At 42.7% G+C, this 26979-nt stretch overlaps 1 protein-coding gene across 17 annotated transcripts in view; it reads left to right on the top strand.

The window, feature by feature from the left end:
* FBRSL1 (fibrosin like 1) overlaps window positions 1-26979 on the top strand; it is an 842282-nt gene that overhangs the window by 422226 nt on the left and 393077 nt on the right. For all 17 annotated transcript variants that reach the window (XM_069756082.1, XM_069756090.1, XM_069756083.1 and 14 more), the window contains one exon: window positions 20749-20850. In XM_069756082.1, coding sequence (XP_069612183.1) covers window positions 20749-20850 — 102 coding nt within the window. The remainder of the gene's footprint in view (window positions 1-20748; window positions 20851-26979) is intronic.

Below are 26979 nucleotides of genomic sequence, written 5' to 3' on the forward strand. Positions count from 1 at the left end.
ATGTACTTTGTCTCTTTGAGGTTGTGGGTGCATTTAGATGTAAGAACAAAGTTATAACATTTTAGAGTGTTCCTGAGTGTCTCTTATTGACAGATTTTAAAGGGTACCAACCAGACCCCTCAAACCTCCTCCTGGTTGGTGACTGGGGGATAGCTAATTATTTATGCAAGGAAAAGCTATTGCACGACATTAATTTGTCATACTTTAACATGGGGACCTAGTGAAATAAAATGATTGCCATGTTCCCAAGCATATTTTTACCATTCTAGGCGAGGACTATGACCTGTTTATAATTCAGGTTGATGTTGCATTTCTGTGGCTTCCTAAGGCTGAAAATCCTGGGGCTTGAAACCACAGAGGTGATCATGTTCCCTGATCACAGCTATATCGGTAAATTGTTTGGAAATAGTGCACTTGTGCCATCCTGATGTCGCTGGAGTGGGCTGGAGACTGCCAGTCTTCATAGAGGCAGTAAACGTTACTTGCTTGTTAGCGTCTCTTTGTTAAAGGGAATCGGTCACCTCATATTTCACATATGAGCTGCGGCCACCGCCATTAGGGGCTTTTCTCCAGCATTCTGAAATGCTGTAGATAAGCCCCCAATGTACCCTGAAAGATGAGAAAAACAAGTTTGATTTTGCTCACCCATGGTCGGTCCCGGTTCGGTTTGGTCCGATGGGCGTCGCGGTCCGGGTATGGCGCCTCCCATCTTCATGACGTCCTCTTCCCTGCTTCTGTTGCAGCTCCTCAGCAGGCGTACTGATTTGCGCCGTTGAGGGCTGCGTAAAGTACTGCAGTGCGCAGGCGCTGGGCTTCTCTGACCGTTCCCGGAGCCTGCGCAGTGCAGTACTTTGCTCTGCCCTCAACCGGGCCGAGAATTACGCCTGCGCAGGAGCCGCGGCAAGAAGCAAGGAAGAGGACGTCATGGCATGAAGATGAGAGGCGTCAGACCGCGACGCCCATCGGACCCGGACCGCCCCTGGGTGGGGAAAATATAGCTGGTTTTTCTTATCTTTCAGGTTACGTCGGGGAAGGGGGGGGGTTGTTTATCTACAGCATTACAGAATGCTGTAGATAAGCCCATAATTGCGGTGGCTGCAGCTTATATGCGAAAAATGAGGTGCCAGATTCCCTTTAATGACGAAGCACACAGCAAGGACTTTGGTCTTCCTGTAGACTGTTGGCGCCTATCTTATGTGGTCATCTCCAGACTGGCCATGATACTTACAGTTGTGCAGTGATACTGGATTTTTTTTCACCTAATCCCTAGTCCTCCCTAGAAAATATATGGCATACTTGATTGGGTAGCATAGAAAAGGGTTAACGTCTAATATCAGTTTGTACCTTTAAGAGAGAGCAAAACCAGCCGTCTAGATAAATAAATAAACGTTCAGCCTCTTTGCAGCAGCTGTAGCCGTGGTTCGTGCGGAAAATGAAGGCAGATGATTCAATTTGGCCTGTGCCCCGAGTACATTTCCAAATGCTTCTGTGTGTGCGCAAGATAATGAACAAATATATTGAGATGGCACAAGATCAGTGCGAGTTTACCGCTGTGAAAGCATCTCCCTCTCCCCCCAGTGGGGGCAAGCAAACTCTGCTGGGTTAATGGGGGTGAGGGTCCCTTCGCCCGCAACCTTTCAGAACAACTTAAGAAAAGAATTTGTCTCCTTTTGCCCCAGGCTCCCTGTTGCGCTCAAAGGGAGCTTTTGATAAATGGAAGTGTATTTATTAATAATGAGCCGAGGCCGGCTGTCTGTGATCTGAAAAGTGATGCTTATCAGACAGTTTTCCTGTGGCATTGGTATGCTTCAGGTACTTTAAGGTATTGTGAAAGTGCAATGAGGCGAAAGCTCTCACCCAATTAACACCCTGTCTCTTATTTATTTATATTCCGGCTACACTTGCATTATATTTAGCATATGAATTAACATTTTCACCACCAGTCATCATTTTGCCTCAGTTAGCGCTTTCGAAAATTGTAAAAGCTTCTATCTCAGATCTTACTACTGACTTATTAGCAAATATGGTCATCGTGAATGCGATCTTACAATAACACTAAGGGTAAGTTCACACAGGGCGTTTTTGCTGCTTTTTTTTCTGCAGCAAAACCTGATCTTCTTGGCAGGAAAGAAGCTGCATCAAAAATGCAGGTTTAGATGCGTTTTTAGTGCTTTATTTGTTGCGTTTTTGGAGCTTTTTTTGGTTCCTTTTTTTTTCTCTTCGTCCATGCTAATATCCTTGGATTTTCAGCAGCAAAAACTCAGCAAATAATGATACCTGCGTTTTTGCTGCGTTTTTTCAAGTCAATGGGTGAAAAAAAATGTAGCAAAAACGCTGAATGAAGTGACATGTTCTACGTCCAAAAAACACAGCAAAGCACAAAATACTGATCAAACAAAAAAACAATGTGTGCATGAGATTTCTGAAATCTCATAAGCTTTGCTGATATTGTTAAAAACAGCTGAAAATTAGCATAAAAAGCAGCAAGAACGCCCTGTGTGAACTTGCCCACAATGTAAAAAGAAATGCAAGAAATATTTTCTTCATATCCCCATTGTCTTTTCTTTATAAAAGCAGCTGAAAATTAGCATAAAAAGCAGCAAGAACGCCCTGTGTGAACTTGCCCACAATGTAAAAAGAAATGCAAGAAATATTTTCTTCATATCCCCATTGTCTTTTCTTTATTCCATATTGCTATCAAGGTGGCAAAGAAAAGAAATTAAGAATTGTTCAATATATATGTATGATGATCAGCCATCACCTTCTCTTACAAAACACTGCTAATATCTGAGTAAAGATGGCAACACTCACTACTTCAATGTTGGCACATCTGGGGCTCTTTGGATTTGAACATGCCCTATCCTTTTGTTCTTACATGAAGTGCCAAGCTGCTGGTTATCTTCCTATACCTACAGAGAACACATGCACACATGGTAAATTAAGTGTACACATTTATAGGCGAATAAGGATAGAAGGCTGTTTATCTCATCTGGTGGCTATCTAAAGTGTATGGACAGCTTCAGGCTGTAAAACAACTGGCTGAAGCCTTCTCTGCTACTCTGTCCACTGTAGAGGCTAGGAAAGTGAAGTTGTATAGTTAATACAGTCAAAAGAAGACACAAGTCCATCAAGTACAACCAAGCGATAGGAAACAATTACGTATTTTTCGCACTATAAGACGCACCGGACCATAAGACACACCTAGGTTTTAGAGGAGCGACATGCTCCCTTATCCTGCTATACAGGGCCCCCATCCTGGTATATTTGTCCCACCTCATCCCCATCTTGGTATCCATGGACCACCAATCCCCATCCTGGTATGCATGGCCCACCAATCCCCATCCAGGTATGCATGGCCCACCAATCCCCATCCAGGTATGCATGGCCCACCAATCCCCATCCAGGTATGCATGGCCCACCAATCCCCATCCAGGTATGCATGGCCCACCAATCCCCATCCAGGTATGCATGGCCCCCATCCTGGTGCACACAAAAGAAAAATAAATGATTCTACTTGCCTTCCCTCTGCTCCCTCCTAGTGCTATGTCCTGTTCTGATGCCAGCAGGTGATTTCAGCTTGTGAGTAGCGCATGATGTCACTGCCATGCGTCCCCACACACTTTTGTCAGTTGCTGGAATATTCACTGCTCCCCACGCCTGGGACTGAGAGTGGAGAGCAGTATATACTTATTATGTTTAACAGTTGGCACACTGTTGGCCATAGCCATTGACTCCCTGCAGCCGCTGGGTGATCACTAGTGCCCGCTATTAAAGAGAATGAATATTCACTGCTCTTCACTCCCATAGTCTTTCCTACCTCTTGGCGCTGGCTTCAGTGCATAGAGGGGGGAGGGACTATGTGAATATTCATTTTCTTTAACAGCGGGCACATGTCTTAGCTGCCGCAGCCAGAACCTGGGACCTGCTCTGTTGCCGCTCCCACAACCCCCCATCCACATCACCAGCCACAGCCAGACTAAAGGTACCTCCTTCACACATAACGATTTCGTTAACGATATCGTTGCGTTTTGTGATGTAGCAACGATATCGTTAACGAAATCGTTATGCGTGACAGCGACCAACGATCAGGCCCCTGCTGGGAGATCATTGGTCGCTGGGAATGATCAGGACCTTTTTTTTGGTCGCTGATCACCCGCTGTCATCGCTGGATCGGCGTGTGTGACGCCGATCCAGCGATGTGTTCAATGGTAACCAGGGTAAATATCGGGTTACTAAGCGCAGGGCCACCGGCGCTGACACAGTGCAGGGAAGCTGACGCCGGGGGACGTGACAGACACCGGAATGTAAGTATGTACTGTTTTTTTTTTTTTTTTACTTTTACAATGGTAACCAGGGTAAACATCGGGTTACTAAGCGCGGCCCTGCGCTTAGTAACCCGATGTTTACCCTGGTTACCCGGGGACTTCGGCATCGTTGGTCGCTGGAGAGCTGTCTGTGTGACAGCTCTCCAGCGACCACGCAACGACCTAAACAGCGATGCTGCAGTGATTGGCATCGATGTCTATATCGCTGCAGCGTCGCTAAATGTGACGGTACCTTTAGGTCCATCCGGACTGTAACACACACCGCCCACTTTCATTCAAAATTTTGGAGGAAAAAAGTGCATCTTGCAGTCCCAAAAATATATTATACAACCATAATGCATTATCCAATCTACCCGAAAAGGGTTTATCTTTCCCGCCTAACCCCATTGGTCTAACCACTGGACTAAGCATTCATAAAAGAACTTGACACATTATTTTCTTCTAGCATCTAATCCATTTTTCAACTGCTCTCACTGTGCTGTGCTGGTCTGTAAACTATTCCACAGATTAATTTTCTTATAGTAAAGAAGCCTTGTTTGCTTTGGCAACTTAAAGGGAAGGTACCGCGTTTGTAGATCATTAATTAATCAATGTAATGTAGCATAACCTGCTGTTATAACCCAGATTTGAATGCATGTAAAACAGATTCCGTGTGTTATAAGAGTAGAAAGAATGCACTGGGGGCTGACATCTTGGTTTTGCAGCAGTAGCACGTCACTATCAGTGTCAGATTACGGCACCCCATGGACATAGGAGATAATAGGGTCCGAGCCGGTCTATCTGTAACATTGCAGCAGCATTAGCAGTGAGCTGGGCACGCCTCTGTGGGCTGCACAACTCACTGCTGTAGGTGTGACTAGCTGCCATTTTATTATAGTCCAATGCTATTTGTTGAGCTCCACTTGCTCTCTATCGCAGGACAGAAGCACTGACTGCTCCTCTGTACTCTAGGCACTGCAGGTTCTGGGCAGACATCCTCTGCTCTCACACGCTGCCCTGTGTGCTTCCCTCTGCTCTGTCTCCGCCTCCCCACTTGCACACAGTCTCAGTGATCTCCGGTAAACTGCACTCTCCCCCTGTGTCGCTCTCCCTCTCTGTGCGGCGTGGGGGGGTCTCTGTGCGGCGTGGGGGGGTCTCTGTGCGGCGTGAAGGGGGGTCTCTGTGCGGCGTGAAGGGGGGTCTCTATGCGTGTGTGCAAGCATCGTCCGATGGGACTACAAGTCCCATCGGACGATGCCTGCTACAATGACAGTGATTGACACATTAGCCAATTATGGGACAGTAATAGTCCCATCATCCGGCTAATGTGTTGAATGAAAAAAAAAAAATACTCCATACATACTCCATACGTATGTGCTACATACATGCGTGCTACATACATGCATGCTACATACATGCATGCTACATACATACATGCATGCTACATGCATGCTGCATACATGCTACATACATGCATGCTACATACATACATGCATGCTACATGCATGCTGCATACATGCTACATACATGCATGCTACATACATGCATGCTACATACATGCATGCTACATACATGCATGCTACATACATGCATGCTACATACAATACATTCATACATCCTTTTTTTTCTGCCAGATCAGGTTTTTGTCCATCGGATCATTTTTCCCCCGCCTGATCCGTTTTTTTATCGCCGGATCAGTTTTTTTTCCACAATTTCCTTTTTTTTCTGCCAGATCAGTTTTTTTTTTCCATCGGATCCTTTTTTTCCCGCCTGATCCGTTTTTTCCCACCGGATCCGTTTTTTTCCACAATTTCCTTTTTTTTCTGCCAGATCAGTTTTTTTTCCATCGGATCCTTTTTTTCCCGCCTGATCCGTTTTTTTTCCCACAAGTTCCTTTTTTTCTGCCAGATCGGTTTTTTTTTCCATCGGATCCTTTTTTTTCCCGCCTGATCCGTTTTTTTTCCACAAGTTCCTTTTTTTCTGCCAGATCAGTTTTTTTCCGCCGGATCCGTTATTTTCTCATTGAGTTGTATTAGCGCCGGTTGGCCACACGTTTCATCCATTTTGTGCAGGATCCGTCAAAACAGCTGTTTCCGCCGGACGGAAAACACATACAGAGGAACGGTTGAATCGCAATTTCACCCGCCGCTATTGCGGGCACATGTCAGCTGTTCAAAACAACTGACATGTCCTGGCTTTGATGCGGGCTCACCGCCGGAGCCCGCATCAAAGAGGGGGATCTGACCTCGGACGTACTATCCCATCCAAGATGAGAAAGGGGTTAATAAATCAATGTAATGTAGCATAACATGCTGTTATAACCAAGATTTCATTGCATTTTCATTGCATTTGCACAATTCACAGCAGTGGTAGTGTTCGTCTGCCATATTCATACAGCCACAGTCCAGATGCTGCCGAGTCCACTGTGTTCTGCTCCTCTGTAAACGAGCTGTCACTCTGATGCAGTAACTGCTGGTGACAGCAGGTCACAGGGCAGTCACACACAAAATGGTGCTGCCCTGTGATGCTGCTCTTCATTCTTACTGTTGGAGGCTTGGAGCAGTAACTGCTGACATCACCATTTCCCTCCCCTTTTGGGTGGTCTAATATCCCTGGGGCAGAGCTGCTAAATCTTACTATAGCTGCTTGAGGTCTAAAACGGAAAATGCTCCCCCTAGTGGTAAATATGTATATTTGTAGAAAAATATATAATATTTTTTATACAGAAATGTTTGCAAACATTGCATTAATACATTTTAATTACTATTTTAAGCTTAATTTCACAAAAAAACAAAATACAAGAAAACTGGTGGCACCTTCCCTTTAAAACTTTTTTTTTTTCTGCAGATGCAGGTAGTTCCCCTCCCCCTTGCCTTTTAAGGGGTTTTACATGACACGACTTTTCACCATTCTTTTTGTATGGGCCATTTATATACTTGTACATGTTAATCATGTCCAACCTTAGAGGTATCTTCTCAAGACTAAATTAATTTAAAGGGCTTGTCCAGTACTTATATATTGATTGACTCTGCTTAGAATAGGTCTTCAATATCAGATCGATGTGGGTGCAACACCCATCAATTGCCCAGTGGCTGCAGAGAGTTACTTCAGATCAACCCCTATACAAGCGTATAAAGTCGGATGTACATTACCCGGCTGTGACTACCGTATAATTTATAGAGCTGTGCAGTTCTGCAACTGATCACATCCGGCCACCACCAGCATCGGGAACAGCCGATCAGTAGGGGTTGCCAGATAATCGCAATCTGATTTTGGTGACCTATAAACTAAGGGTAGACTGTCAATATAGAAGAACCAGACATCCTTTTTATTATTTTAATCTTTCCTCATAACCATGATCTTCCATGCTTCTTACCAGTTTTTTACGCTCTTCTTTGTACATTTTGTAGCTCCAAAGCATCCTTTCTATGAACTAGTGCCTAGAATTGAACTGCATATTCCATAGGATGTTGCACTATTGCTTTGTAAAGTGATATAGGATTACATCCCGATCTTGTGAGTTTATACCTCTTTTAATGCATGACTATATCCTATTGACATTGCATACTGTTATGTAGTCTGTGATCTATAAGTACATCCAGATGCGACTCTGCATGTGACTCCCATACAACATGTGGTGCACGCATATTATTGGTGCCCTTGTGCATAACTTTATATTTCTCCACATTGAACCTTTTCTGCCAAGTGAATGTCCAAACACTCACTTTGTCAAAGTTAGCCTACAACTAGTGAGCTGCTTCCATCGACTGCACTATACTGCATAGTTCAGTGTCATCTGGAAAAATAGAAACACCATTATTAATCCTGTCTTCTATATAATAAATAAAATGAATAATGGTGGACCCACCATTGAACCTTTTGGTACACTATATCTACAGCTACTTCTCTGTAAACGTTTAGTCTCACTTATATTAGTTTCTGTAGCCTCTAACTAGCTCCTCAAACATTTTTCCTCACAATAGCTATTAAGCTTACTGGTCTATAATTATTCAAGAAAGACCTGAAGCCCTTTTTGAAAATTGACACATCATGTTAGCTTTGCGACAGTCACTCAGCACTCTTCCAGTCACTAGAGGCACAGCAATAATAGGTACTCGGTGCACCCTTGGAGTGGCCAAACATTACATGGTTACATAGGTTAAAATAAGACCTAGGTCCATCAAGTTCAACCTTTCTCCACCAATTGCACATTTTGTCGCTAATTTGACTATAACCCACAATGTTATATGTATTGAGGAAATCATCCAGACATTTTTTTAAATCTATTATAGTGTCTGCCATTACTACCTCTTGTGGCAGGGCATTCCACAGTCTGACTGCTCGAACTGTAAAGAACCCTTTCCTATTTAGCTGCCAGAATCGCATTTCATTCACCCATAATGAGTGCCCCCTAGACCTCAGTATGGTCTTTGGAAGGAATACGTCATGTGCCAGTGTGTTGTACTGGCCACACGTATATTTATACATGTAAATGAGATCTCCTCTGAGGTGTCTTTTTTCTAATCTAAACAAGCCCAGCTTTTCCAGCCTCTCATCATGAGAGGCCTTCCATTCCTTGTAATAATCTAGTTGCCCGTCTTTGAACTGACTCCAACTTCTGAATATCCTGTTTAAAATGTGAAGTCCAAAACTCGATTCCATATTCTAAATATGGCCTCACAAGGGATTCATAAAGGGGTAACAATACGTTGGGATCACGGAATTTTATCTCTTTTTATACATCGTAAAATCTTGTTTGCTTTTGTGGCTGCTGCTTGACATTGAGTACTACTACTTAACTTACTTGTAGCCAGAATATCCAAGTCCTTCTCCTGTTCTGTAGTCCTCCGTATACTCCCATTTATTGTATATGCAGCAACATGATTACTCCGTCCTAGGTGCATTACTCTACATTTATCTACATTAAACCTCATTTGCCAAGTGTTTGCCTATTCAATCATCTTATCCATCTTGTTTTGCAATATTGTAATGTCAAGGTCAGATTTTAGCATCCTACATAGTTTGGTGTCGTCAGCAAAGACTGACACTTTACTCTCAATTCCTTCCACAAGGTCATAAAGAGGTTAAAAAGAATCGGTCCTAGCACAGATCCTTGAGGTGCCCCACTCCTAACTGTGTCCCATTTATAGAACGTACCATTTATGAGGACTGTTTCCTGTCATTTAGGGAATTCCTTACCCAGCTGCATATAGTTTCCCCCAGTTCTTGTTTCTGTAGCTTCAGTATAAGGTTGTTATATGGTACAGTATCAAATGCCTTTGCAAAAAGTTTAGATAAAATCACATCAGCTGCATTACCAACATCCAGATTTGCACTTGCCTCCTCATAGAAACCCAACATGTTAGTTAGACACAACTTATTCATCATGAATCCATATTGGGTGTCAGTTTTTATATTATTCTCTGCAATATATCTCTGCAGGTCATCACATGATACCCTCAAAAACTTTGCACACTACTGATGTCAGGCTTACCAGACGGTAGTTGCCTGGATCCACCTTCTTACCTTTCTTAAATATCGGTACCACATCAGCCATCCTCCAATGCCGTGGCACCTCTCCTGTTACAAGAGAGCCTAAGATTATGAGATACAGCGGTCTGTGAATTGCTGAGCTCAGGATGAATGCCATCTGTGCCGGGGGATTTGTCTGTTTAATTTGCTCAGACGCAAGCATACTTCTGTCTGTGTTAAACTAGTTATATTATGTGATGAACTTTGAATTTTGCCTTGTTGAATGATCCCTGCAACAGTTCATTGGTGAACATTGAAGTGCATCTTCCCACCCACTTATTTTCCCTCTTTTTCCACCGGATACTCTTTTCTTTGAATGACATTTCGGGCTTTATCGAGTCAGAGAAGGGTGGAGATAGATGGAAATCAAGAAGGTGGGAAGGTGCACTAAAATCTGTGCTTGGTTTGATTTTTCATGCTCTTCTGACAGACTTGTTTTAACCTCTTCAGCCCCCAAGCCTGTTTTCACCTTCATGACCAGGCCAAATTATATAACTCTGACCACTGTCACTTTCTGAGGTAATAACTCGGAAACACTTCAATGGATCCCACTGATTCTGAGATTGTTTTTTCGTGGAATATTGTACTTAATAATAGGGGTAAAATTTCTTAGATTTGACTTGCGTTTATTTGTGAAAAAAAAAAACTGGGAATTTGGAAAAAAATTTAAAAACTTTGCAAGTTTCAAAATTTAACTTTTAAGAGTTAAAAGTTGACCAGCGATTTCTCATTTTTTCAATAAAATTTACAAAACCATGTTTTTTTGGGACCACATTACATTTGAATGGACTTTGAGGGGTCTATATTATAGAAAATACCCAAAAGTGACACCATCCTAAAAACTTCACTCCTCAAGGTGATCAAAACCACATTAAAGAAATTTATTAACCCTTCAGGTGCTTCACAGGAATTTTCAGTATGTGGAAGGAAAAAATGAACATTTTACTTTAGACCCTTTTTTTTTTTTTATTTTCACAAGGGTAACGGGGAAAAATAAACCCCAAAATTTGTTGTGCAATTTCTCCTGAGCATGCTGATACCCGATATGTGGGGGAAAAACCACTGTTTGGGCTCATGGCAGATCTCTGAAGGAAAGGAGCGCCATTTGACTTTTAGAATGTAAAATTTGCTAGAATAATTAGCGGATGCCATGTTGCGTTTGGAGAGCCTCTGATGCGCCTAAACAGTGGAAACCCCCCACAAGTTGACCCCACTGTGAAAACTACACCCCTCAGGGAACTTATCTAGATGTGTGTTGAGCACCTTGATCCCCCAGGTGCTTCTCAGAAGTTTATAACATTGAGCCGTGAAAATAAAAACAATCACATTTTTTCCACAAATATTTTTTTAGCCCCAAGTTTTACAATTTCTCAAGGGTAATAGGAGAAATTGCACAGTACAATTTGTTGTTCAATTTCTCCTGAGCATGAAGATGCCCAGTATGTGGTGAAAAACTACTGCTCACGAACAGCAGGGCTCAGAAAGGATGTAGTGACGTTTTGTAACTCAGATTTTGATAGAATAGTCTGCAGGTGTCATGTCGCATTTGGAGCCCCTTATGTGCCTAAACAGTGAAAAAAAACACAAGTGACCCCATTTTGGAATCTCGACCTCTCAAGGAATGTATCTAGATGTGTGGTGAGAACCTTGAACCCCCAAGTGCTTCACAGAAGTTATAACGTAGAGCCGAGAAAATAAAAAAAAATAAAAAAATTTCCACACAAGGTGCTCCAGAAAGTACAATAGGCCCCACATTACAAAAACAACATACCTCTGCCCGTTCTTCTGCTGTTCCGGTGTCTTCAGATCCTTTTCACATCTGTACATTGGGCGCATGAAATGACGTTATCGCACCCCCAACGCTGAGATGCCAAATGCAGAGGGGAAATGATGGAGGAGGGAGCGACAGGTGATAATCCTTCTCCCATTATTGCTTTCAACTATATTGGCATCTAGGCCAAAATATATTGTCATGTGCCAAATATACTTCGGGGACCCTCCCGATGTTGCAGGCCAAATATACCAGAGTTTGGCAAGAATCTTAGTGCACCTTTCCTTAGAATCCGATCAACATTTCTGTTCATAAAATTGCTAGCTTTCTCCAATTGAAAATGACCTTTCTCACGTCCAGTGTTTTACAACCACTGCTCTTTTTTCTTTGTGATATACAGGACATGGCTAAAGAATTTATTAATTATACCTTCTTTTGATCTTCAGTGGCCAACTCCCCCTTACCATTATTTAGGGGACTCAGCTAAGCAGACATTGTTGTTGTTTTTTCTGTATTTTAACACAACAGCCATAAAAATTATGTCTGAGCTATCAAAATATAAAATTAATTAACCCAAGTGGCAAACGGCATAGTGAGAAAGCCGTCTCATCACCACAATAAAATATGCAATGAGAAGGGATCAAAACCTATCCACTTCAGAATAGTATTAATCAAAATGTCAGCTCAGGGTGCACGAAATAAGCCCACACACAGCGCCACCAACCAAAGTGATATCAAATGTTACAGGTCTGTAAAAATCGCAACACAAGCAAAAAATTGTTTTTCACAAATTTCGTACTATTGTTTCACTATTTAAATAAAAACAAAACTATTCATATTTCGTATCACTGTAATCAAACTGATCTGGACAACTACCATATATTGCCATGTAATTTTGTACTGTATTATGATATTATATGCTATAAAATTCTTTTTAAAAAAAATTGCAACATTGTCCTTTTTTTTTTTTTTCTTTTTCGCTATGCTTCTAATTTTTTTCCACACTTTACAGTACAGCACATGATAAGATGAATGGTATTGAAAAATACAACTCATCCTACAAAAAACAAGCCCCTCATAAAGCCATGTCGACTTAAAAATAAAAAAAAGTTATGGCTGTTGGGAAAAAATAAAAGCACCAAAATGGAAATTCAAATTGCCTGATGAGGAAGGAGTTAAACAATTTTGGGGGATTTGTCTTGCTGTCCATGGCTACCTGCTGTTCCGTTTCTGTTTTCAGTGATTTGATTACTTTTTTCCAAATTCTACCTAGCTCTTTATATTTTTTAAATTCTAGGGCTGACCCTTCAGATTTATATATTGTAAATGCCCTGTTTTTGTCATTAAAGGTGATATCTGGGACTTTAAAAAAAAAGTACCTGAGCACTAACAGACAGGTAGTTGCTGCCTACCTACCTGCCTGTTGTGCCAGGCGCCATACTCCACCAGCACAGAGCAGTCATAGACTTCCACTGACATCACTTCAGCAGAGCCACAGTTTATTTTCCTGTTGACAGGGCAGGACTACTGTTGTTATGCTGACTGACAGCTGACTCCCTGCTGTCTAACTGGGGAAAGCCAGCTGTTAGTCAGCATGATGCCAGTAGTCCTGTCCTGTCAACAGGAAGAGAAACCGCTGCTCTGTTAACAGAAAGCAGCTGAATCTCCGGCAGGAGCAGTCAATGACTGGCGTCGGGCACAACAAATAGGTAGTTGCCTCTGTTAGTAACTACATGCCTCTTACTGCTTAGGCATATACTGGTTAGACATATATATAAGACTCAATTTAAATGGAACCTGTCACCCCCAGAGTCGAAGGTGAGCTAAGCCCACCTGGATCAGGGGCTTATATACAGCATTCTGGAATGCTGTAGATAAGCCTCCGATGTAACCTGAAAGATGAGAAAGAGGTTAGATTATATTCACTTGGGCGGGCGGTCCGATGGGTGTAGCGATCCGGTCCGGGGCCTCCCATCTTCTTACGATGACGTCCTCTTATCTTCACGCTGCGGCTTCGGCGCACGCGTACTTTGTCTGCCCTGATGAGGGCAGAGCAAAGTACTGCAGTACACAGGTGCCGGGCCTCTCTGACCTTTCCTGGCGCCTGACCTTTCCCGGACCACGACGCCTATCAGACCGGACTGCAGCGGGACCGCCCCTGGGTGAGTATAATCTAACCTCTTTTTCTCATCTTTCAGGATACATCGGGGGATTATCTACAGCATTCCAGAATGCTGTAGATAAGCCCCTGATGTCGGTGGGCTTAGCTCACCTTCGATTTTGGGGGTGACAGGTTCCCTTTAATGTCCTTTGTAATAGTAGATTTGTCATGTGAGGTTTAATGCTTAGTCTAATTGAGCAACATAGACTTCGAGCGCTGTCATTTATCATTTGTATCTTGAGTCTTTAAGAGAAGCACTAGAGCAATGTTTCTCAACTCCAGTCCTCGAGACCCACCAACAGGTCAAGTTTTCAGGATATCCTTAGTACTGCACAGATGATAATTTCATCACCTGCTCAAGCATTAATTCAATTACCTACTCAATACTAAAGAAAGCCTGAAAACATGACCTGTTGGTGGATCTTGAGAAACACTGCACTAGAGTATATTGCTTCAATAACAAAAACTCTTATATGTCCTTTATTTTTGACAGGCATGCTGTAACTGAATGTGTAGTTTCCTTTTTCACTGTTCCTGTGGTGTAAAAAGTTGAATTTTAGCATGACTAATCACCTTTATTTAGATTTAAGATTTTTTTTTACACCCTTTGGCTCGATCTCAAGCCATAGCGACTTGATGGATGAACAATCTATAGGAAGATCGATCTTTTGCAAGCCTGGAGAGGGCCACCAAGGTCTTCTCCACCGCTATCTTGATAGAATCATGCTATTGGGTTGCTTCTCTTTTTGTTTTATGCCTTCCATTCTTTTTGTCTCCTTTATGTTGAACAGCAGTCCCAAGTTTTAACTTTCCATTTTGACACACTGTAATAAGTGCTTCATTCCATCTCTTTTTGTTGCTATCAAAGTTGTTGCATCTGCATATTTAAGATCGTTGATGATTTGTCAAGCAATTGTGATTTCTTTTTCTTTTCTGGCAAGTAGAGCCTTCCTGAAAATAGCTGGTGCATATAAATTGAAAAGAAATGGTGACAGGAAGCAGTCTTGTCTGGCGCCTCATTCTACTTTGAACCATGCCGTGTTACGTTCGAACTGTTGCTTCTTGGTCAATGCAAAGGTTCCTAATAAGAATTTAGGCATTGGTTAACAAAAAATGATTTGAGACTAAATACATCTATAACTTCAGAGTAGTATACGGCCGTCATGTGTTTGCATGACGTACTGTGATCCTGGGTTTTTTTGTGGCTTAATTATTTTTCACAAGCTTTCTCGAACATTGAAAGGTGTAGATTTTATCGCTTTGCTGCTGTTCCTCATTCTGGTGCACAGCTTCTGTGCTGCTAACAGTTGACAAAAAGATGTGTTATTTGTTGATTTGTGGTAATTAATACTTGTGTAAGCTGCTGACGGACTTGTATTATTAGGGTATTTGCTGATGAATTTAGGCAGGTGTCAACTCTAGTAGTAAGCGGCAGGTGTAAATGAAGATGATCTGTCATAGCCACTGGCAGCGCTTCTTAATTCCCAATAACAAATAGGGACCCAGAAGCCATGGTACATCTAAGAATTGATATTCATTCCGGCAGGTTAATAACGTCAGCCAGTCCTCTAATTTGATTTCCTATTGCACAGCGTCATTAAATCTGACAGGTTCCCGTATAAAACCCGTCCCACTGTTGTGCCATAACTGGTGATTTCTTAATCATATTTGGAAAAGAACAGAGGAATTAATAAAACTGATAACTAGATCAGCCCAAGCCTTTGTTCATGGGTAATTTGAAGTGCTCCAAATTCCCGTGTGTGCTTGGACGAAATGCACTAGGTCGAGGATGAATACAGATGGTGTGTTTCTGATAGCATGAATCAAGTTATCTCAGGGGTCTCAGTACTGGTAACGGGCGTCCTCAAAACGTTATTAAACCTACAGATTAACCCTATATTGGCAGGTTAATTGCGTTTTTGTTTTTTTTCCTGACAAGTTCCCTTTAACACCTTAAACAACCGCCGGTACATGTTTTAATGCTGGTGGTTAAGGGGCCTTATTCCTCAGTTCTGCTTTGTAATGGTGCTGAGGAATAAGAGTGTTGCGCTGCCAAGTGGCAGCGATTCCCGGTCTTGTCAGCTCTATATCACAGCTGACATCCTGCAATATCAGACCCGGGCTATTTTGCAACTGATCGGGGCAGATTAACCCCTCTAAATACCGCTGTCAATTGCAGCAGCGATATTTATGTTGTTGCCAAGGGGTCACGAGACCCCCTTTGTAACCATTGAACCCCCGCAATGAGAATCACTGGTCCGAATGGTTGCCATGGTACGCTGAGGTCATGTGATGACCCCAGGGGATGGTGGCCTGAGAGATCCAGCTATAAGTTGGGCTTCACAGGCTGTGTCAGCGAGACAATGATAGCCTCACGCAGTGCAGTCCTCGTGTACTGCAGTGTTTTAGACCAGTGATCGAACTAAAATTCTACATGTCTCACACTGAAACTAAGTGAAAAAGTTAAATAAAATACTGTATTTTCTGGCGTATAAGACTACTTTTTAACCCCTGAAAATTCTCTCAAAAGTCGGGTGTCGTCTTATACGCCAGGTGTCGTCTTATAGGACAGGTGCGGAGTAATCTGCGGTCGCCGCATATTGTGGGGGGAGCGGTCCCAATGAAGAGGTGAGGGGGCACCTCACCAGGAAGGTGTAAGTGAAGCAGAGGCAGAGAAGGAAATAATAGGATACAAGGGCGAGCCAGATGAGTGAAAGAGGAGTGTTTTTCTAGGCACAGCACCGCTCTCTCTCTTTTTTGCATACCCCTGGCATCCCAGACGCTGACAGTTTGCTTCACTTACACCTTCCTGGTGAGGCGCTCCCTCACCTCGTCATTGGGACCACTCCCCCCTCACTATATAAGTCGACCGCAGATTGCTCCGCACCCACCCTATAAGACGACACCCGGCATATAAGACAACCCCCGACTTTTGAGAAGATTTTATATTTTAACTGGAAAAGCTGGGGGTCATCTTATACGCCGGAAAATACGGTATCTAAAAAAAGTTAAAAACCACACAAAAACATGCACAAAAATCATGAAAAGCCATTTTGGAACTCAAAAGGCAGCGTTTGTCATTAAAACAAAAGTAAACAAAAAAGAGTACTCATAATTGGTATTGCAGCATCCAGAAAGACCCGCCCTATAAAACTACCTTGTTATTTATTCAGTATGGCGAACGCTGTAAAAAAAACACACCAAAAATGTCGCTTTTTTTGTCATAGTGACTCAAAAAAAAGTGAATAAAAAGTGATCAAAATTTGTATGTAAAAAAAAAAAATGGTATAAACGCCAAATCGTCCCGCAAAAAAAAGCCCTAATATGACTCATTTGTCAAAAACATAGAAAAGTTACAGCTCTCAGAATATTACGGTGCAATAACAAATTAATTTTTGTAAAATATTGGTTGGCGCTGCTTCCTGTCCTGGCCGCATCTTCTACTGTATGAGCGGTCACGTGGGGCCGCCGATTACAGTCATGAATATGTGGCTCCACCTCCCATAGGGGTGGAGCCACATATTCATCACTGTAAATGAGTGGCCCCACGTGACCGCTCATACAGTAGAAGGTGCGGCCAGAACAGGAAGCAGCGCCAGCCAGCGAGGGAGCCGGGTGAGTATTTTAAGAACAGCGGGCGGGCGCACAGGGGGTGGGAGGGGGGGGTGGGGACATGGACCTTTATTTTAAACACGAGAAACAAAAAAAAAAAGGATTATTCATATCTTCGTTACAGCAAACGCTGCTGCAGAGAAGATATGAATCGCGGCTTCAGCACCAGTGGGGGGGACAGCGCTTACTGTGTGGCACACGGAGACACGGTCCGCAAAAAATCAATGACATCTGCACAGATGCATTGATTTCAATGTGTCTACGTGTGTCAGTGGCTCCGGTACGTGAGGAAACTGTCACCTCACGTACCGGAGCCACTGACGTGTGAAACCGGCCTAAACCACTGTAAGCGGAGAGAAGGCACTTAGCAATTTACCGGTTCATATTGCCAGAAGTACAAGCTGAGCACAATGTATGGGGGGCACTACAATATGTAGGAGCCCTACACTGTATGGGGACGCAATGTATGGGTACTAGACTGGCAGATTTGCAATTCTTCAGAAAAAAAGCCTGGCTTGGATGTTAAAAATTAGTCACTGCAGCCGTAGATGAAAACATTGAGAGATGCAATTTCTAGAATTTATTTTTTTATAGAGCTCTACGTTATAAATTTATGTGAAACACTTGGGGGTTCCAAGTGCTCACCACACATTTAAATACATTCCTTGAGGAGTCTAGTTTAATGTTGTCGCTTGTTAGGGTTTCCACTGTTTACGTCACAGGCTCTCCCGACGCTACAGGGCATCCGCTCTCGATTCCAGACATTTTTGTGTTCACAAACTCAAACGGTGCTCCTTCCCTTCTGAGACCTGCGTGGATTTTACCCGCATATGGGGTATCTACATACTCAAGAGAAATTGCACAACACATTTTAATGTCCATTTTCTCCTGTTACCCTTGTGAAAATAACAAATTTGGTACTAAAGTAAAAATTTTGTGAAAAAAGTTAAATGTTAATTTTTTCCTTCCACGTTGCTTTATTTCTTGCTTTAGTGAAGAACCTGACGGGTTAATAAACTTTTTGAATGTGTTTTGGGGTATTTTATGTCATCTAGACCCCTCAAAATCACTTGAAATGTGAGGTGGTCCCTAAATAAATGGTTTTGTAAATTTTGTTGGAAAAATGAGAAATGGCTGAGCAACTTTTAACCCTTTTAACTTCCTAACAAAAAATATGTTTAAAAATGATGCAGGTCTAGACATGTGGGAAATGTTACTTATTAACTACCGTTTATACTCGAGTATAAGCCGAGATTTTCAGCCCATTTTTATGGGCTGAAAGTCCCCCTCTCGGCTTATACTCGAGTCATATTCGGGGGTCGGCAGGGGAGGGGGAGTGGGGGCTGTCTAGTTATACTTACTTGCTCCGACGCGGTCCCTGCAGTCCCTGCTTCTTCCAGCGCTGCATCTTCTTCCTGTATTGAGCGGTCACATGGTACCGCTCATTACAGTCATGAATATGCGGCTCCACCTCCCATAGAGGTGGAGCCGCATATTCATGACTGAAAATGAGCGGTAACTGTGACCGCTCAATACAGGAAGAAGATGCACGCCGGGAGAAGCCGGGACTACAGGGACCGCGCCGGGCGCAGGTAAGTATACAGGGAGGGGAGCGCTGCGCGATATTTATCTGCTCCTCGCTCCGGTGCGGCTCCGTCTCCAACGTTCTCTGGCAGTGACGCTCAGGTCAGAGGGTGCGGTGACGTAGTCAGTGCGCGCCCTCTGCTGAGCGTCAGTGCTGGAGACGGAGCCGCACGAGGAGCAGGTAAATATTGAAAGCGCCGGCATCCTGAGCGAAGAGAGGTGAGTATGTGATTTTTTTTTTTTATTGCAGCAGCATCATTATATATTGGAGAGCTTTATATGGAGCATCTATGGGGCCATAATCAACGGTGCAGAGCAATATATATGGGGCACAGCTTTATATGGAGCATCTATGGGGTATTAATCAACGGTGCAGAGCATTCTATATAGCACAGATTTCTATGGCGCATCTATGGGGCCATAATGAACAGTGCAGAGCATTATATGGGGCACAGCTTTATGTGGAGCATCTATGGGGCCATAATGAACGGTGCAGAGCATTCTATATGGCACAGTTTTATATGGAGCATCTATGGGGCAATAATGAATGGTGCAGAGCACTCTATATGGCACAGCTTCATTATGGCCCCATAGATGCTCCATATAAACGGTGCAGAGCATTATATGTGGCACAGCTTTATATGGAGCATCTATGGGGCCATAATGAACGGTGCAGAGCATTATATATGGCACAGCTTTATATGGGTCCATAATGAACGGTGCAGAGCATTATATATGGCACAGCTTTATATGGGGCCATAATGAACGTTGCAGAGCATTATATGTGGCACAGCTTTATGTGGAGCATCTATGGGGCAATAATGAACGGTGCAGAGCATTCTATATGGCACAGCTTTATATGGAGCATCTATGGGGCCATAATGAACGGTGCAGAGCATTATATGTGGCACAGCTTTATGTGGAGCATCTATGGGGCAATAATGAACGGTGCAGAGCATTCTATATGGCACAGCTTTATATGGAGCATCTATGGGGCCATAATGAACGGTGCAGAGCATTCTATATGGCACAGCTTTATATGGAGCATCTATGGGGCCATAATGAACGGTGCAGAGCATTCTATATGGCACAGCTTTATATGGAGCATCTATGGGGCAATAATGAACGGTATGGAGCATCTATTCTTATTTTTGAAATTCACCGGTAGCTGCTGCATTTCCCACCCTAGGCTTATACTCGAGTCAATAAGTTTTCCCAGTTTTTTGTGGCAAAATTAGGGGGGGTCGGCTTATACTCGAGTATATACGGTATTTTGTGTAACCTAACTTTCCAATTTAAGGGCATAAGAATTAAAAGATTGAAAATTGTGAATTTTTTAAAATTTTCACCAAATTTCCAATAATTTCACAAATAAACGCAAGTCATATCAGAAATTATACCACTATTTTGAAGTACAATGTGTCACTAAAAAACAGTCTTAGAATCACGGGGATCTGTTGATGCGTTGCTGAGTTAATACCTCATAAAGTGACGGGTCAGATTTTAAAAATTCGGCCTGGTCAGTAAGGGGTTAAATCACCTTTAAATGTTTCCAACATTTTGTATGACAGGTTTCCTTTAAGCCAGAATCTGTCAAAAACACATTGATGAATCAGACCAATAAATGTCTTAAAAATAGACTATGTGGGTTGAATTTATTTATTTTTTTTCACAACTTTCTGTAAGATGTAAAAAGTCTAGCGGCTTCTCTAGCGAGATGTGTTGCTGAGCTCTTTTGTAAACTTTTTTTTCTAAATGTACATTTTCCTTTATTTTTTTTTCAGGTCAAAGCAACCAGGAACCGAAATGGTAGAAGCAGTGACAACGGTAATATCAAAGAAGCCATGAGTTCGCAGCGCAGCAGCTCTCATGACTGTATTAGTGATGTAAGTATTTTTATTTTAGTAGATTTTTTTGCGCTGCCGATTTGCCTGTCTTCACCACCATTAAACAATAAATATGCTTGTGTGCAAGCAGCCTAATAGCAGTACACATAGTTATAAAGCATGTATGTCCCATCCTTGGTGATTACTTGGAAGTCTCTATCTGAGCTCTACCTTCAGGAACATTTGACTGTTAGACTACGTGCCCACGTTGCAGAAATGCTGCGGAAATGTCCGCACCATTTCTGCAACTCCCTGCCACGGGTAAAACGCATGTGGAATTTGCATGCGTTTTCACACAAAGCACAAGCGTATTTAGCTTGCAGAACGCTTGCGTTTTCTAGGCAGCATCAATAGTAAAAGATAGAATGTTAAAAATTTTGAAAAAAAAATATGGTTATTCTCACCTTCCGACGACCCCCGATCTCCTCAGCGGCGCTCCCGGTATGTTCCGTTCCCAGGGATGCTTTGCGCGAAGGACTTTTGTGACGTCATGGTCGCGTGACCTCGACGTCATCCCTGGTGATTCGCGCAATGCATCTCTGGGAACGGAAGCCGCCGCGTGCACCGCTTACAGGCGGGAGGACTCCAGGGGCCATCAGAAGGTAAGTATATATCTATTTTTTTTATTATTATTTTTTTAACAGGGATATTGTACCTAGGGCCTGGAGGAGAGTCTCCTCTCCTCCAGACCCTGGGTACTATCCGCACATGAAGCGCTCACTGGGCATAGCCACATGCGCAAAGTGAGCGTTTCAATGCAATCCTATGGCGGCGGAAAAATCCACAGCATGGGCACAGCAACTGCGGAATCCCATAGGATTGCATGGGAATGCATTTTTTAAGCGTTTTTTAGCATTTCCGCTGCGGCAAAAACACCCGGCAAAAAACGCATAAACGCAACGTGGGCACACAGCCTTAGTCTCTCATATGTTTTCTGTATCCAATTAAAGAGGACCTGTCACCAAGTCAAAATTACCAATTTTTGCTCATAATTTATTCACGTTGCTCCCCTGAGTATGATGTTTTTTATGGTTTTAATCCACTATACTGTTCCAGAGATATGGACCTTTTTATTTAGTGCATTTTTTTTTTGCTGTTTTAAAAGGAGGTATTGCTCACGGTATTTTCTATGATTGTGTCTTTTGTCTACTCTGCATAATTACCCTGTGAGCAACGCTACCTTACCGATAAAAATTTTCACTAAATAAGTCCATATCTCTTGAATCACATGGTGGATTTAAAATTAAAAAAAGAATATCCAGGGGATCAGAGGGAGTAAAATATAAACAAAGGCTGGCTGCTTTTGACCTGGTGACAGGTCCTCTTTAATACTGTATTTACTCATCTGTTTCTATTTTTACATCCATCAAAAACAGACCTCTTTCCTCCCAAGTGACATCCATTTTGCTTCCTTTTTGCAGTCATTTTAAATCTGTATTGCAATCGTTTTTTTCTCTGTTGTTTGTAAAAATGGACGAGATAGACTTTCAGCTTTTTTTTTATTGACATCCATTACTAATGGATGTCTTACCTTTTTTTTATCCATTTTTGATGGATCCCCGTAGACTTGAATGGCCATGGCTGATCCACAAAAACGGTTTAAGTAAAGGATTTATATCAGGTTTAATAAAACACTCAGATCTGATTAAATAGCAAAAACGTGCTGACAGATTACATAAAACAGCTTTTATTTTTTTACATTAAACTTTATGGGTTATTGTGCTGCCAGTCACAGAGGGAAGTTATAAAATGACCTATTACAAGATTATTAATTTTGTTTCTTAGTAAAGATTGTGGGGAAAAATATATTTAACGCAAAAACCTGATTTAAACAATGAATCATTTGTTCATGATTGCTTCAAAGTTTACAGCACACAGATAACATTAGCATGAGCAGTAAGGGTGTGCAAACTGTAAAGCGCTGCATAATATGTTAGCGCAGGAGAAGGTGCGGCGCGGAGAGGTCGCTTCAAGGAAGCCGGGTGAGTATATAAGTAACAGCGGGCGGGCGCACAGGGGGTGAGAGGGTTGTGGGGACAGGGATCTTTATTATAAACACGAAAAATAAAAAGGATTTTTCATATCTTCTCTCCAGCTAACGCTGCTGGAGATAAGATAGGAATGGCGGCTTCAGTACCACGCTGGGGGGACAGCGCTTACTGTAGCGCTGTCTCCTGCACAGCACATGGACTGCAAACGGACAGCGTCCGTGTGCGGTACGTGTTTTACACGGACCCATTGACTTTAATGGGTCCGTGTAATCCGTGCGCTCCCACGAACACTGACATGTCTCCGTGTTGTTCAAACGGACACACGGTCCGTGAAAACACGCTGACATGTGCAGAGACACATTGATTTCAATGTGTATACGTGAGTCAGTGTCTCCGGTACGTGAGGAAACTGTCACCTCACGTTCCGGAGCCACTGACGTGTGAAACCGGCCTTAAGGCTAGTTTCACATTTGCGTCTATGTGCTCAGCGTATCATCTGCAAACGCATGCAAGCACGCTAACGCAGCGTTTTTTATCCGCATCAGCTTACGCATGACGGAAAAAAAAAAACACCGTTTGCATGCGTTTGCGCTTTTTATGCGCATCCATTTGATATTTCCAGGAGGGCGTGTCTCAATGGGTGTGTCTCGATACTGCTCCTGGACGTGCGCACAAAACGTGTATGCAAAAGCATGCGAACGCATACAAACGCATGTCCATGCGTACACCATGTTATAGGTAGGGACGCATGACGATCTATGTGAAGGCCTCTTTCACATTTCCGTCGGTACGGGGCCGTCGCAAACAGTCGGCCCGATGTACCGATGGACGTTGTGCAAATAGTGCACAACGTTGGCAGCGGATGCAGTTTTCAGACAAATACGCTGCCCAGTATGAGTTCTGGGGAGGAGGGGGCGAAGTTCCGGCTGCGCATGCGCGATCAGAAATGGCGGTTCCGACGGATGAAAAAACGTTACATTGAACGTTTTTTCTTCATGACGGGCCGCAAAATCACGACGCATCCATTGCACGACGGATGCGACGTGTGGCCATACGTCGCAATGCGTTGCTAATGCAAGTCTATGGAGAAAAAAAAAACTCATCCTGCGGGCAACTTTGCAGGATGCGTTTTTTCTCCAAAACGACGCATTGCGACGTTGGCCAAACGACGGAAGTGTGAAAGAGGCCTAAGTCAACCACCCCAAGCCTATCTCTTTATATACTGTCAGAACCCCAAATGTTATTCTTGAGTTGAGGTTTGGGCTTTGCCTCATTGATTGATTTTTACCAGTCTTGGAATAGTCCATGACTCTGAACAAATTTGCCAGGAACTTTCCTGTCAGGAAATACTTTAGGGCTTACTCAAGGTGATGATATTAAGAGTCCAGAAGACTATGGTTTGGACAGCACCGAATCCTACAATAATGTAGAACATGATAGAGAGACATATGTGTTTAATGATGTAATCGATGAAAGAAGTGATTTGACTTTGCATGATTTGCATTGTGAATATCCGAAGTAATGTAGGTATAATTCCTTCCCTTTGACTAATTCTGATATCACAGTTGGGGGAAATGTTGAAATAAAAGTTACTGTAAGTCTTATTTAATTATCTTTGCATTGCTGGACATTTACTGTATTTTTGATTACAGAATTGTTGCTCAATGTATAGCTAGCTTTACAGTGATAATCAAAGGAAAACATACACAGATCAGCCATAACATGGAAATGTTTTGTCAAAGAAAGTATACCACGATTATCAGTCATGTATTGGGGGTAAGATGTTTTTCAAGCAGGAAAAGCTTAAGGATGTGAGTTACTTTCACAATAACCAAATTGTACAATAGCCATGTATTGTAGGTGTCCCCTAAAGGCAATAGTTTATTACCTGATGAAAGGGTCTTGGCCATCTATTGTAATGTGCATGGACTACTGTTGCACTACTATTGAAAAGTTATTGCTGACACATGATAGAAAGGAGTCAGAACACATAGTGTATTATATCAATAGCTGTGGAACCAATCAGAGTGCCCATGATGATGCCTTTCAGCTAAAGTGTCTACACAGTAAGGACCTACCTGTGAGAAATATGCAATGGAGGAATAAGACAAGTTTGCCTGTTCTGATTTTTCAAATCTGACGTGTCATTTTATGAAACAATAACTCTGCATCGTTTCAGCATATCTCAGTGATTTTGAGATTGCTTTTTTTGTGATAAATTACCGTATACATTATGTTAATCATAAATTTAAAGCTATAAATTTTGCTTCTTTATAAAAAATATCAGAAATTTCACAAAGATCAAAAAAAACTACAATTTTGTATACTTTGAATGATTATCCCTTTAATCCAGATATTCACACCACACAAAAGAGTTAATAAATAACATTAACAGTATATACTCGTGTATAAGCCAAGATTATCAGCACATTTTTTTTGTGCTGAAAGCACCCCCCCGGCTTATACACGAGTCATTGTCCAGAAAGCTGGCGGGGGAGGGGGAGCGGCAGAGCAGCGGCAGGAGCCTGATAACAGAAGACATCATACTCTCCCTCCTTGCGCCATCGCTGCATCTCCGTCCCGGCGCCGGCAGTTCTTCCTGTGCTTAGCAGTCACTCCCATAGGCGTGGAGCGCATATTCATTACCTTAATGAAAGGTACCATGTGACTGCTCAGCACAGGAAGAGCTGCCGCATCAGGACAACGGAGATGCAGCGACAACGTGAGGAAGGTGAGTAGGACTGGGGGTGTGAGCCATGCATTCAACGATGGGACGGGGGGTGAGCCATGCGGGATCGGGGGAGCCATACATACAACATGGGGAGCCACACGTACAAGGACAGTGATGAGGGGAGCCACACATACCAGGATAGGGATGAGGGGACAATGCATAGTCGAGTCAATAAGCTTACCCAGTTTTCCGTGGCAAAATTAGGTGCCTCGGCTTATGCTCGGGTCGGCTTATGCTCAAGTATATACGGTATTAAGATTTGAGAGTCCTCAGTGGTTGATACCTTTTAATGCTTAACTGCAAAGATGGTAACAAATTGCAAGCTTTCGAGATTACTCTGGTCTCTTCATCAGGCATAGAATAATAAGACCTGTGTAGTCTCGAAAGCTTGCAATTTCAGTTAGCCATTAAAAGGTATCTACCACTGAGTATTCTCAAATCTTAATATTTTTCTACTGGCTAACAAGGTACACAGATATATTTTTCCTACATCATTTTTTCAAGAAAATTTAGAGCACCCCTAAACATATTAAATACTGCTGTTAGGTAGTTTATTAACCCTTCAGGTGCTTTTTCGGAATTATTGCAGAGTGGCCAGAATGAAAATTTTTACCAACAAAATGTTTCAAACTTCAGAACCGGTTCCTATAGCTGGCAGACTTTAACCCCTTAACGACCGCCGATACGCCTTTTAACGGCGGCAGTTAAGGGTACTTAAACCACAGCGCCGTTGATTAACGGCGCTGTGGAAAAAGTGAATAACGCCCCCAGAGTCGGATTTTCTTTGGGGTCTCGGTTGCCGGGGGTAGCCGAGACCTCAGAGAACATGATTTGTTTTTTTTAGGGTTAGGTTTGACGTTAGGGTTGAGATTACGATTAGGGGTGTGTTGGATTTAGGGTTTTGATTAGGGTTATGGTTAGGGTTGAGATTAGTGTTGTTTTGGGGTTAGGGTTGTGATTATCGTTGGGGTTGTGATTAGGATTATGGATCGGGTAGGGATTAGGGTTAGGGGTGTGTTGGGGTTAGGGTTGGAGTTAGAATTGGGGGGTTTCCACTGTTTAGGTACATCAGGGGGTATCCAAACACGACAGCCAATTTTGCGCTCAAAAAGTCAAATGGTGCTCCCTCCCTTCTGAGATCTGCCGTGCGCCCAAACAGTGGTTTACCCCCACATATGGGGCATCAGCGTACTCGGGATAAATTGGACAACAACTTTTGGGGTCCAATTTCTCCTGTTACCCTTGTGAAAATAAAAACTTGGGGGCTAAAAAATCTTTTTTGTGGAAAATAAATATTTTTTATTTTCACGACTCTGCATTATAAACTTCTGTGAAGCACTTGGGCATTCAATGTTCTCACCACACATCTAGATAAGTTCCTTGGGGGGGGTCTAATTTCCAAAATGG

The sequence above is a fragment of the Ranitomeya imitator genome, chromosome 1 (assembly GCF_032444005.1).
Source record: "Ranitomeya imitator isolate aRanImi1 chromosome 1, aRanImi1.pri, whole genome shotgun sequence".
NCBI classification, from domain to species: domain Eukaryota; kingdom Metazoa; phylum Chordata; class Amphibia; order Anura; family Dendrobatidae; genus Ranitomeya; species Ranitomeya imitator.